The sequence below is a fragment of the Megalops cyprinoides genome, chromosome 24 (assembly GCF_013368585.1).
Source record: "Megalops cyprinoides isolate fMegCyp1 chromosome 24, fMegCyp1.pri, whole genome shotgun sequence".
NCBI classification, from domain to species: domain Eukaryota; kingdom Metazoa; phylum Chordata; class Actinopteri; order Elopiformes; family Megalopidae; genus Megalops; species Megalops cyprinoides.
Window position 1 is genome coordinate 14,338,155 of NC_050606.1, and position 14,506 is coordinate 14,352,660.

At 40.3% G+C, this 14,506-nt stretch overlaps 1 protein-coding gene across 4 annotated transcripts in view; it reads right to left on the reverse strand.

Moving 5' to 3' along the window:
- Positions 1-8,497: 8,497 nt before the first annotated feature.
- Positions 8,498-14,506, reverse strand: part of efr3a (EFR3 homolog A (S. cerevisiae)) — a 109,135-nt gene continuing 103,126 nt past the window's right edge. For 3 of the 4 annotated variants that reach the window (XM_036518771.1, XM_036518770.1, XM_036518769.1), the window contains exons 20-24: positions 14,167-14,252; positions 12,369-12,417; positions 11,007-11,110; positions 10,553-10,602; positions 8,498-9,415 (exon numbers count right to left, since the gene is read on the reverse strand). In XM_036518771.1, coding sequence (XP_036374664.1) covers positions 9,310-9,415; positions 10,553-10,602; positions 11,007-11,110; positions 12,369-12,417; positions 14,167-14,252 — 395 coding nt within the window. In that variant the 3' untranslated portion in view covers positions 8,498-9,309. The remainder of the gene's footprint in view (positions 9,416-10,552; positions 10,603-11,006; positions 11,111-12,368; positions 12,418-14,166; positions 14,253-14,506) is intronic. The other variant, XM_036518772.1, reaches the window with a different exon arrangement.

The window sequence follows — 14,506 nt, forward strand, 5'->3', positions numbered from 1 at the left end:
TTTGACCACAACATACCATAAACAGCATAAATTCTCACAAAGAGCAGTATTGCCCCTGGTTACTGACTTGCATTTATTGATGTATTCAGTTAGTACTGAGTTTTAATTCGCCTCTTACTCACTCAAGAATGTAGTATTTAGTGTTATGAATTTTTCTTGAGTGTTACATAAATTACGGCATTTCCCAAATCCATAGCATGAATGTATTTTATTTACTAATATTTTGGATCGCTGTTTGAATAACCTGACAGTTGCCAAGCACATAAAGCATTATAAAGCATTATGTAGGTACAATGTTATTTAGTTGTTATGTGGGCTATGGAACACCAATTATAATTAGACCAATTCTCTCTAATGAAGGTCCTACCTTCTCTTTCTGCCCATTGCTCTTTAATATTTTTTCTTGCACACTACCTAGAACTGGTCAGAAATGTTTCGGAGAGCCTGCATTGATTCAGAAATTAAAGCTTAAAAACAAAATCTTTTGAAGTGGGTTTTATATATTAATGTCAGCGTGTTATTGAATCCCAGGGCAGGACGTCCCCCAGCCAAAAGCTGCCTCCTTCTTTGCCCTGTCTCTCCTCGGTCTGAATGATGCGGATTTGGAGCCTGATGCTGAAGGTGAGGACCTCGCATAAAAAAGGACTTGGATTTCTGGCTGTGTACATATTTATGCATCATTCCTTCATATTTAATAATGTTTCTTTGAGCATACTAAAGTCCACAAAACACCAAAAGAAATAAGTAAGTATGACAGTGAAATGGTGAGAATATGAAATCAAGATCATAAGGACTATGTTCCTTGGTATTTCTTTACTGTCCGCATATAAATTTTTAGTCCAAAAAGGAAAAATGTTACCCAAAATGACCCGATTCCAAGGTTCAGAAGCGCTATTAGTCACATAACGCAAACAGAAAGATAATTCACAGAATATCCTGATAAGCGATGATCACCGCTTTAGTAACGGAACTTGTGAATAAATTTAAAAAAGACACGGTTTTATCAGGAGTTTATCTGCATGCTGCAAACCCCCACTCTCGCATAGTGATGAACGGTGCCGAGCAGAAAATAAATGGCTGTTGCTACCTTCCCGCTTTGTCTGACTCTGCGGTAACCCACCCCCCCCCCCCCTCCCCCTCCTGCTCTCGTTGGCTGCAGAGTGCAGTCACACCTTCACCGTGTACGGCCCCGGTGGCAGGGGGAACCGGGAGATGCCGGCGTTGGGCGAGATGCTGCACTGTCTGACGGGGCGGTGCCCGCATGAATACGAAATGTACGGCTGCTACTGCGGGCAGCAGGGCAGGGGCCAGCCACTCGACCAGCTGGACAGGTGAGGACGGGGCAGGTACAGGGGGTGAGAGATGGACTGCCACTAGGTCAGCCTGTAGGCTTTGAGCTGAGAAGAAATTGTGCCATACTTTCATCATCACTTTTATTATAATACTCTTTTTCAGTTGATGCGCCTATCTGAATTGACTTGCATGGCGAACACTGTTTACATGTTATTCATTTATGCAGCTGGATATTTAGGCAGTTTGGGTTGAGTGCCTGAGGATGAAACAGCAGTGACCCAGCTGGGAACTGAACTGGAAAACTTTGGGCTACAAGCCCTCTTTTTCTACAAGAAAGGAAAGTGCACCTGCATGACGTTATCATGAGCCCAGGCTTGCTCTTCTAAAGTAAACGACGTTGTAAAAACTAATTCTTTTATCTTGAACGGAGGGGCACATAGGTTCCTACTGAATCAAACTGCAGGAAAGTCTGTCCTGACTCTGGAATACAAATTGGTCACTTTTTGCCTTGCTTATACATCATTGTGTGTTTGGCAGGGGCTGAAAAGAACAATGTTTCAGGACAAAGCATTTAAGGGCAAATGCAAAACAGTGCAACTTAAAGGGGCCCTGGCAGCAGTGCGACAGTGTGTGGGTGTGCATTTCTTTCCATTTGTCCAGCTCCTCATACATTTGAAGTGAAAACAAATCAAACTTCTGAGAATCCCTCTCACCCATTATTATTTGCTTGGCAATGCACCCCTGACAGAGTAATGGCAATATTTAAATATTATGTGATCATATTACATTATGTGTATTTTTCAATATGCCTTGGAATAATGCCAGAAATGTCTGACGCCTTGTGGCCATTTCATTTAGCATCTTAGAGGGTTTAAAATGAATACCATCATTAATGACTAGATTTGTATCACTCTATCCATAAAGAATGAATGTCTCTCTAAAATCATAAAAGATACTTAAAAGATTGACCCAAATTTTGTGTTTCTCAGATGCTGTTTCTTTCACCAGTGTTGTCTGGAGCAGATCCGGGTGCTGGGCTGTCGACAGGAACGCATGGTATCCGCACACGTCACCTGCGAGAATGGACAGGCCCAATGTGAGTGGCATGCCAGCTGTCACAATAACGTGGAAGTGCAAACACGAATGACCCTGTGCACTGTGACAGCTAACTGTGCATGCTATTGATTCCCGTGGCCTTCCCTGCTTTCATAAACAGGAATGATTACATGACGACCCACAGGGCAGAACACAAGATTATTTTTTTCTCCTCTGATGTCAGACTTCATTAACCTAGTGTTGCTTTCTTTTATATTCTGTAGAACAGGTTCTGCAGCGTACCTCTCACTTATTAACCTTAGGGTTGTTCTCAGAAAACCAAACCAAAGGGAAAGTGTTTGGTTGGACGCGCCAGTGTTAAGAAATTAGCCTAGTAAAAGCTGCAAACTTGGTAGGCCCCAATAAATCCAGCTTAGCTCTCCACAGGATCAATCTTCAAACAGTTTTCCCATTAGACCAAATTTATTTTTAGCCCTACTGAGCTATACTCGACAAACAACATCCGCAAGGTTAGCTATTGATCATTTTTCTGAGAACAATCTGAGGTTCTCTTCGAGGAACATCTTAAACAGGTAATCAGATGCGTGTTGTGAGCTGAAATTGCCATTTCTCACATCTGTCGCTTCTGGTGCGCTGCGTGTTGTCCCCTTCCAGGCTTCGGGACGAGCGTGTGCGACAAGCTGCAGTGCGTCTGCGACAAGGCCAGCGCCGAGTGCATGGCGGCCGCCCACTTCAACCACAGCGCCCCGCTGCAGCAGTGCCGAGGGCCCCGGGCCCCCTGCCGGCGCGGGCCCGTCGGGGGGCGGCCCCGGCCGCGCCCCCGGCCCCAGCAGCCCGAGTCCAGCGAGGAGAGCGGGCAGCAGCCGGGCGGCGGGCGCAGGGTGACCAATAGTCACCCGCCCCATCCGGTGAGCGCGGCCACCACGCCCGAGCCACCCGGCGGGGATGTGAGTGCAGAGGACGACTAGGCAGCGGGGCCACTGCAGGACCCCGGAGTGCTGCCACCACAGCCTGTCCGTCCTCTCTGACTCCACAGACAAAGCCTCCCACTGACAGCTCCTTTCTGATGCTCCTGCCTGGTGCAGTTGGATTATTAGGACAATAATCTGGAAAACAGCTCAAATGGTCATAAAATTACAGTGGAGATGATCAGCAGCTGCTGAAATGGCTTCAGTCCAGGGCTCATGAAAAAGGAATGTCATTTCTTAAGACAACATATCCATGACTGACTGCAAGGTGTAAAACATTGATACAGTATGTGTTCAAATGTGTTACATGTAGTAGTGTCTCAGTTAACTTCCATCTGTATAAGTTCTTTCATACATGGGAGACTGCATTTCATGTCATATGCACAAAAAAACATACCAATATGCCAACAAAAAGTTTTTCCTGGTGTATTCTGTATATTTTTACATATATTTACTGTGTAGTAAAAAGATTTTGTATGGAATATGTGAGTGTGGATTTCCTTAAGGGACTCTGCAATGATAAATTGACAGATTTGTGTATGCTTTCTACACAAATACCATTACAGTCCCATTATATTTATGATTGTGTTCATTCAGCTGTTCACTCAGCTGCAGATCAATTGCACTCTGTACAAAAGGAGGATTTGTGCTTTATTGAAAACCGATGATGTCGCTAACAATGTGTGCTGAAGAAATGTACAATTAATACAACGTGGTTCCTTTCTTCTTGTGTGACAGTACTTCTGTAATAACAAATGCTAAGATTGATTGCATCTTTTAAGTGAGAAACACCTCTGCCAAGTTTATTGCTGAATATAATTTTGTAATATTAAGCTCAATGCTGTTTTGTCTTACAATGGCTTCTGAGGAGGGAATCAGTGCATTGCATTGGTAAAAACAGCTGTGTTCCATATTGGGCCTGCCAGACTGACTGGAGTTGTAGATTTGACACACTCTGCTCAAGTTGCATTCCCCTATGGGATGTCAAAACAAGTTTTGATATCAGTGAACTGCTGATCTGGTGGGGAGTAGGAGATCAGGGCATTTTTTCACTTGTTCAAGGGTATCAGTAACAAACGCACACACACACAACCTTGAAGATTTTGATATAAAATTTTAATAGGTTCTTTATACTTCTCTAACAATAAACTGCACTTAATGCACAATGGACTATTGAAGGTAATCTCTGACATAGTGGTTTCATTTGCAATAGATAGTCTGAAATAGGCCAAGCACTAGCAGTTCAGTGGTTTTGAATAACACCACTGCAAATATACAAAAGACCTCTGAAGGCTAAATATTGAGCTGATCTTTTTGAAAAATAGACTCTAAGTATTTTCTAAAATATGAGAACAGGAGCATGAACATTGCATGAGGACCAATAGCCTGGTACAGTGCTGATACAGTGCTTACAATTGGGCTAACTTTAAATATCACAGACTCCTCTGAACAAGATGAAACTCAAGAAATTAGTTTGGTTGAATGAGCCAATCTTAGTTCACTGAACCATTTTTGCAGTTGACTTTTTTCTCATTGAAATTAAAATGGATTTCAATCTTTGATATACAGCTCTGCCAGGTGGCAATGGTAAAATACAGCTTTGGTATTTTTGCAGATGAAAACCTTGATGCTTTTGGATATCTAATCTAAAATTATGCTGTGCACAATTTCAAACAGTTGAAAGGTTCAGTTTAACAAGACAAGGGCACTGTTTTATCATGGAATAGTTTTTCTTTAAAACCTGAAACAGCCTACATAGCACACAGCTATTCAGCTGGTTGATAGTAGAAGTTGAACTGGAATGCAAAAAGATCAACCAATCTCTAAAAAAACAACATAAATAAAAAAATAAAATTCAACATCGTCTTAATACATGTAAAAGGATAATGCAATGTATATATGAAGAGGATCTTTCTGATAAAGTTCTGTCTACATTTCACTATAAAAAAAAATCTGCAGTGAAATCTAGGACCCAGAAACCTGGACTTCTATAAGAGGGTCTGTTACAGCTGTGGGACTTCCACAACTGGTCAGAACTCAATACAAAAGTGCAACTACAGCGACTAAGGTTAGAACTACAGCGTTACAGACATGATACCCTTACCTGACTCACCACATAAATTATGGTCCTCTACACCAATGCTCACCTCACCCATACAAAAAAAAAAAAAAAAAAAAAAAGACATCCACAATAAACCCTATTTCCCCACTGTGCCAGGCATATTGGTAAGAGTGCATATATACAACACTATAATCTTGATTTCAGCATGAACAGCAGATTATGTGGCTCAAACACACTGAGCTCAGTGGTGCGCTATTGCGGAAGTTCACTTTAAACACAATCACTTTCATTAATGCTGAACTGCATATTTGTACAAGAGAAGAAGGCAGAATTTGGATCATGGCAAATGGAAGCGCTCTCTATTGCCCTGGCAGTATATTTGCAGTCAAAATGTATGCGTTTTAAAAGCTGAAAGGAGATGTCTGTCAACAACGGAGTGCATTTTACAGAAGAACGGTGGAATGACAGATTGTAGACTCTATATAAAGCAGACGGATTCATGTCCAAATTGTGTAAAACAACTCATGCAAATGCTTTTTCATGGAAACGCTTTTTCACCGCAGCTTAGCTGGGGGTTTCTTTTCGTGCAAGTTTACACGATACATGCAACTGCCTTCTCATCTTACCACAATTAGCCAAGAGGGCAGCTGTTCCTCTCACAATTAACCTTAGGAAGCATAACAAAGCTAAGGGCTGTATATAGAGCAGAGGGATTCATGTTCAAACCATGTAAAATCACTTATGCAAACATTTTTTCCATGGAAACACTTTTTCATCTCAGCTTAGCTACGTCTTTTTGTGCGCAAGTTTACACAATTCATTCAACTGCCTTCTCATCTTACCACAATTAGCCAATTCAAGCTGACAGCCGTTCCTCTCAAAACTCACCTTAGGAAGCACGACAGAACTAAGGGCTGTGCAATGCCAGCAAAATGCAACCACGGACAAAACAGACAACTACTTCCTGGGCTACCAAACTTCCAGGTAACTAGGGGAATAAACAGGCCGCTATGCTCCACTGTGTCACCTGGCATTCCATGTCAATAACTGTACAAGATGACACAGGGCGCCACCATCCAGCCGCAAAGACAAATGGCAGCAGAAATGCCGAGTGATTCAAATCACTCCAAAATAACAGCTGGCTTGAGACAGCAGGCTCATTTTGTCTCAATAATATTATTTGTATACACTAGTGCTAAATTCCAACCACATTTCATTTTATGATTAAAGGATGTATATCTAAGGAAAGTTTACCACAAGATAAGACTATTGTGATATCATGGAATGGATTTCATTTTACACCTGGAGAAGACTGCATGGCGCACCTTCCTGAATGGTTTGTACACGCCAGTTTTAACAAATTGTTAGTATAACCCAAATAATTTAAATATTATTCCAAAACAATATTATTAAGTGCTGCTCTGCACATTCATTTTGAGTTTGTGCTTATGTCAGAATTACAAATCATTTGCTCACTTTTACAAGGGAAGAAGATCAGTTGTCAAGACCAGTGCTCTTCAGACTCAAAGCAGCTGTGTCACAGTTAAGTTTCTCATTACCAGATTCTACTAGTTCATTTCTGACATGACTTAAAATCCATCAGTCAAAAAATAAAAGGCTCTTATTCAGACCACAAGTCCAAATAAACCAATAAACATGTTCACTTCTCAGTCTTGTATGTCAGCAAATAAGTCACCATGACTTGTTTCTCACAATAGCTAGCACCATCTCATCAATCCTCACCGTCACTTTTTTTGTCACTTCCTGTTACTTTCCAAATAACCTTCACCTTCCTGTCACCTTCAGCTACTAGATCGTTGCTTGTGCTTTAGCACTTCCTGTCCGATATGAAACAGGAAGTTGTTGTTTTTCTGGATGCACAGTGCACTCTCTGCCTACATTCCTCCAATGTCAAATGACACCACAAGCTAGTAACGTTCACCAACTTAAAATCATTCTAATGCTCATCCAAATGCTCAAATGCTCATGCAATCGTATTCCATTCTGCAAACACAACAGATAAAAATGACAAGGCCTGCATTCAACACTTCAGCATGAGACACTACGCATGGCAAAATATCACAGAATACGCCGGAACTGTAGTCTTTCCAGAAGGCTCCACCTTGGCATCCTTTGGTGTTGTATAGCATGCGCTATGGTTATGGTATTCTAAATGGCAACTCAGGTTGTATGAAACACTGTTGACAGCATGCATGGCTTTCATTTGACACACGAGTTTAGTTTAAAAATAAGCTGACTGCCAGGATATGCACAGCTGCTGTGATGAGACACATGTATACACAGATACACAGGATATATGCTTGCTGGTATGTGGCTCCTATTGTGCGCCTGCAGGGCTATATAACGTAACATCAACGGCAATGCGACTTACAATACTGCCGATTTAGCAGAATGTCTCACACACTAGCATATTTTGTATCTTATGTGACATTGTATTAACACACACCAAAAAAATCATATTTATTCATTTTTGTAACCGTTGAACAATTTCTGTTAGATTAATAATCACTTTCTGTACATGCCCCAAGTACCCCCATACATCTTGTAAAATCTCTGAAAAGCACAGGAAGTGCTTTTACCTGTGGCTAAGCTGGAACCAGAAAATAAAAACTCATCAGAAATGCTTTTTGAAATACTCTTTCCTTTTTATACAGTTCTATAACTGATGATGTCATTGATAAGTTACACTTTGCTAACAAAGATAATCATATGATTTTTGTTCTATTGCCTATTGCCCAAAGCACCACATTGATCAAGAGCTGTCATTGTGCCTTATGAAAAGTAATATGTTTGTGTCTGTGTGTGTGTATATACACATACACACATACATATGGTATGTTAGGAGATAAAACAACAAATCATAACACAAAATAAAATAAAAATATATTCCAAAATCTACAGAAGACATTAGAAAGTATAGCAGTTACTGCCACTATCATACATAATAGATACATATAGTATGTTACGGAATGCATTTTTCAGTATTTCATTTTTCAATACATTCTAAAATGTGTAGGCAAAATTCATATGTGCAAGAAATAATTAGTCTTAAACTAATTATTTTTAAAATAATTTGTTTTAAAATATTGCTGTGCATGTCTGAAAAAGATTCTACAACCAGTATAATTTTGCTTTACACATATTGGGCGCAACAATGTATTTTTTCAGGTATGTTGATTAATATATTGAATATACTGTAAAATACATCACTTGTCATATTAATGTAATCATGACGCCAAGTACATTTTGCTATATATAATTTTATTACATATTCTACAATATATTCACCAAATTACTAATGCTGAGCAGCTGATATATTTTCTGGTATACATTATACATTATTATACTGACATACTTAAAGGAATTCTGTAGATTTTTTGTTATTTGGAAATATTACTTTTTCATAGGGCATGGATCACAGCTGATACGACATACAATCATTAGTCTTACCTCACAAGAAACCTCCCCATGGATTTCCCATGAACATCCTAAAGTTGAGTTTTACCCAGTCACCAATATACAGTACCTAAAACTTAAGATTCAGTCCTCGGGCAGTACCTAGGAGAATCCAGTAATACCAATTTATATGGCATTTTTAGATTTCAGTAGATCAGCATTGTTATAATAATATATGTGTGCAACACAATTTAAACTTTTCCCCTACAGATTTTAAAACAAGGTGATGCTATCCAAGCAGGCCCACTTCTGTGTAAGTGCTGGGGAAAAAAGAAAAATAAAAAAAAAAACTCATGTCTGTAATGAAAGTTTCCAACATGAGATTAGGTGACGCTCAGAGTTGCTCTAACACTGCAGTAAATAAAATTGATTTCCTAATTTAGCCTACTGAGTGATTCTAATGATCTAAACAGCTGAAGTCGGCTGCAGCCGTTACATCACAGGGGCAGGGGTCTAATAGACACACAGGTCTGGGAACTTCATCTCGTAGACGGGCACCGACTGGTACTGGGCGTGGCCGGCGGTGATCGTCACGGCACCTGACGGGCTGGGCGGAGGCCTGAGGAGACAGTTGATAAAAGAGGAGACTCAATAATCTTGGCATTGGTTGAAGATCTTTACAGTGATGGCAAAGTCACCATTGCAACACAACACCTCCTGACACTAATGTCCCGGATTTGTTTCATCTGAGTTCTCTGTGTATGCGTGTAGCATTTTAACCTCACTGCAGGTGCTAAGTGGAAAGCTACCTGAACAGGAACCAATGAATGTTCCCTAAAGAAACCATGTGCTCAATACTACTATCATTATTTAATTTCAATCCAAATCTTAATATTCAACACAATACGCTCTCTGCAGTAAAAGTACATGAAATAAAAACTTGGTTGAATGTACCAAGCACACACACACACACACACACACACACACACACACACACACACACACACACACACACACACATACACATACACATACACATACACATACACATACACAGACACAGACACAAAATTTTTGACCTTTTTGAGTATGAGAAAAGTCTGGTATATCCAACCAAACAGTGTCCCTGGGTTTATATTCTCTCAGAGAACGACTGCCAGTGCCCTTTAAGGCTGGTTGTTATGGCTACAATACTGATAGTGAGGATTTCTCTAGGAGCTTACTGCTGGCCCAAAGGATTAAAGTTGTTCTCCCATGTACTACAAGGAAAGAACATTTCCAACTGAACCCCTCATTGGCTCTGGCCACCAAACAGAATGTTCCTCTAAGACAATGTGTCCAGCCATTGCAGTCAAATTTATGGAACACTGGCTGCTTGTTCTAGCCTGACCTTTGCCCCCGCCGTGAGGGAAGGCACTGGCCTTGTTCTCAGACAATCCATTAGCCTTAAATTAGGCCAGTTCACAGTATGTCTGGCAACCAGCAGCAGAAACCTGACTCCCTATTCTCCTGAGAAACACCTAAACACACCCATGACTGCACCTGCACTTTCACACAGAGAAAAAGAGAGAGATAGAGAGAGAGAGAAAGAGAGAGAGATCAAACAGGAAACTTTCCTTGAATGTACACATTGTACTCAATAGTATATGTCAAAGAGGCACATGCATTTTGGCTGCTCCATATTCAGCAAACACTAAAGATGCCAATTTGGAAAACAATGTAAAGTTTACATTGGAGAAACCGTTGACATACTTACCGGATTGTGAGCTCAAAGATCTGTGCCAGTCTGTTATGTAGCATATTCGCCTGAAAAACCAATACAAGTTTCCTATTTAACCTAGACACCTGAGACAAGCCCTCTGGAAAAAAATTGATTCAAACATAAAAACACATTTTTGGTCAATGTCTGAAATGCATTTTATGAAGGATAACACTATTCAATGGCAAAATTGAAAAAGATTTAAGACGATAATAGAGATGTGCATTTCTGCAAAACACTTTTCTTATCTTCTTTTTCTTAAATCTCAAACTGATATAGTTGACAGGTGAAAATAACGCAGGATTATTTTTCAATGATGGGATGACTTTTTTTTTTTTTAATGTACTTGCAACACTGTCATCATTTAATCCATCTTTACTCATTTCAGGTTGACCCCGTTCACCCTTAATTGCTGAGTGGGAGTGGAAGAGTGTTTCACTTTGCTCCTCACCTTGGATTCGCAGTGAGCGGCGATCTCCTCAAATGGAGCCTTCTGGAACTTCTCGATCACTTGCCGCCTCCTCTCCCTCTCCTGTTCCTCCATGCCTGTGGTGTCTGTGGAAGAGCCAGTTACTCAGGCTTCACTGCCTGCAGGCAGCATATTCTTTTTTTTTAACAAATATATTTATTGGATTTCTTAAGCACAGTAACAAACATACAAATACAGAACACAAAGGTACATATATGTACAAAGGGACAAAAGTATTTGAAATTACATTTCCTTTGCTGCTAGTAAACTATGTTTATATGTTAGTACACTGGTGATAGCCAACAGGAGCTAGACAGTGTGCATGTATGTAGTTAATGAGAGTTAGAGGCATCAGTTTCCTTAACAAGATGCAGAGCAGTGTAAAAGATGATAAAACTCAAATGTTAGTTTTGGCAGAATGTCTACTCTTACGTACTGTTAAAAGCACTGCGCACCTATCACTGACTTATCTTCTTATTTGAGCAGTTTATTAGTTCACTATTGCTTGCAGCAGATGCGTATAGCCATTAAGTTCAGCTATTCAGTAAAGCATCCATCGGACATTTCAATAAAAAGGGTTCTTTATTGCTTAAAAAAAAATTGTATTAAGGCTAGCAAGCTATGAACACAATTTTAGCCAGCTAACCTCAGGCCAGGTCAAAGACAAACACTACATGCTATAAGCAACCTAAAAGGACGAGTCTCTACAAGAAGTATTAGAAGTATTAGAGTATTAGAACCTGTAACGGTAGCCTGTCTGCAATCCTGCTGAAGAAATTTGAAACCTTTGTTTCCTCACCTGACTGACTGAGCCTGGTGGCGAACGAGAGGGGTTTTGTAAAAGAGGACGCAATGGAAACCCAACCAGGAGTGCTGCCAGAGTTTTGGTTTATGGTTTATGGTTTATAATTGGAATTCTCCATGTCTTGGGTTTTTACAGTGGAAAATCCACCCTTTTTCAAACCTACTTCAACCTGTTAGAACTTTGTGCTCTACCTGTCAGTCATTTCCTTTCCCTATATAAAGGTGATAAAAATCACCAGACCAAATTATCCTGAAAATTAGGCAAACACCCTGCCAAAACAGATACTGTATCTGTATTGAGTAGGCCATCACAGAGATCGCTGAACCCAGTGTCAGGAACAAATAGAAGCTAGTCACACATGAACTTACAAAGCTGTGAGCTGGTGTTATAGGTATGGAGGTATGGAGACCCTGCTGTTGTGACCTTATATCAAAGTACTTCATCTGAACTGCTCGAGCACTAAAGTAATATCTACAGAATTCAAGTGCAACGGCCCATCACTACCAGATTGTGGTCCAATGTACACCAGCTGAACTCACCAATAGCCTTCTTCAGAGTCTCAAAGGTGATCTCCTCAGCCAGCTGGGACTACAACAAAGACAAACAAACTGTTATACAGGCAAACTAAACAATGCAGTACTGCAGCGTTGAAGCTGTATGCCAATTCCTGATTTACTGAATGCCCTTCGGCTTCAGCTGACATTGAGCACCCCTGTTGAACATGTCAGCTGGTAGACTGTCTAGACTTTGAGAAGGCCTTAATGGGCTGAGCAGGTGATAGGTTGAACGCAGCCAATGGTCTTAGTTGGGAAATTGAAGAAACAGTATGGCATAAATGTGTTGGGAATCCATTGTGGCTGTCAGATTGCCCAGCGTGTGTGGTGAAAAATTTAAGCTTATGCAGACATGAGCCTATTAAGCCTGAGGGTTTCTAACGAGCACCCCGCCCCACACACACAAACACACACACACACACACACACACACACACACACACACACACACACATCTACCCACCCATCTTCAGCTGTCTCATCACTGATCTCAATAAAAACTCACACAATCTGTTTGCCGATTCTGTGTGGTCTTATTTACACACAGAACACCATCTTGTGTAAAGCTGTGATGAAGGGTTAGGCTTAATCATAAAGCTCCGAAATTTGTCATGCATTTAATTTGACTTCTTCACAAAGAGCACAAGATGAGAAGCATTTTGTCTTAGAATTTATAACAGCGTGAAGTCTACTGCACTGAAAAAGCTATGTCTATCAAAGTTAATCAAATAGCCCATACAGACACTGAGCAGTAAGTTCCTCAGGTTTATTACACCTATATTTTAAGGCCCCATTTATACCCCTTCAAAATTTTACTGTTGCAAAATACATTTCCTATTTGATCAAAAATATCAACATAGCAGCTTTACTGCAAGCTTCTACAGCCTTTGAAAACAAACATTCTATCAATGTATAAAACCTAACGTATAAAATCCATTTAAAATATAAATCCACGCTCAGGTGCCATTTGAGTACATTTGAAGGCGGCTATATGTAAATAAAGGAGGCATTTCGTTATTGTATTCATAAAAGTCAGATGCAGGGGTCAGGGCCACTCTTGAAATATTTGTGCAAAGCTGCAGAGGCTAGTAATAAGGGATGCAGTGTACTGCTGTACTGAAACAGGATTTCTATTAGATAAAGCTGGCATTATTCATTTCTCCTTCGGCAAAAGATCATAAAATGGCATTACTGGTGCTCAGCCAGCGGGAGTCATTTTGACTTAACTCTGTCAAACTAATTTTGGTCTTCTGGTAATGCAGTCTGAGGAGCATTGATAATGATAATGACACATTTTCAATTTCATTCTGTACATACTAAAACATAGCTGCTTCACATTTTTCTAATATGGCCATTAAACTTGATTTTCTTAAAAGAATTTGTACATATAATGACGTTGGGAAAATTAGCAGATGATTATTAATATTCTGTGTTTCATTAAAACTTTAGCCAAAGCCCCTGAAGGTTCCCTTAATTAGAGAAGGAAAAAGAAGAAATTCATCAAGAGCATTTCAGCTAACTACCTCATTAACAAACCAACTAACCTGCTTTGCTATGGACAGTGAAGCATTTTGATTGGTCCAGATTAGTCTGGCACAAAGCATTTGGTTCAGATGGTATAGTGCTTTAACGATGCCCTGGTTTTCTCATCATAACAACTGCAGGGTCATAGAGGATTTTACCAATCGATGCATTCAAAACCTGATATATACAAGACGGTACATTACTCAAGAATGTTCTTTGAACTGGCTGAGCTAGGAACCCTGAAATGATTGGTTGTTTACCTTGTCTGGCAGGCTGCTGGGGAGGATGTCCACCTGGAGTGAGATTGTGTCAACAAAGCTCTTCCTTCTAGAGAGGCGGTCTTCATCTGTGGGGTGAGGAGAAATCTCAGGGGAGCTTCACAGACACATCAATCAACATCTCATTGGGATTTCCTCACTAAAACTGAGCATTCAAAGCGGTTTTCGAGCATGTACACTGAACAAACACCTCTGACATGTTTTACTTGGTAGGTTTCATAAGCCACTTCAGAAGGTGGACCTGCCGTCTAATGTCAATCATGCTGATCTGAACCAATCAAAAGATCTCACATTTGGGCACAAGAGAAGAATGACAGGAGCA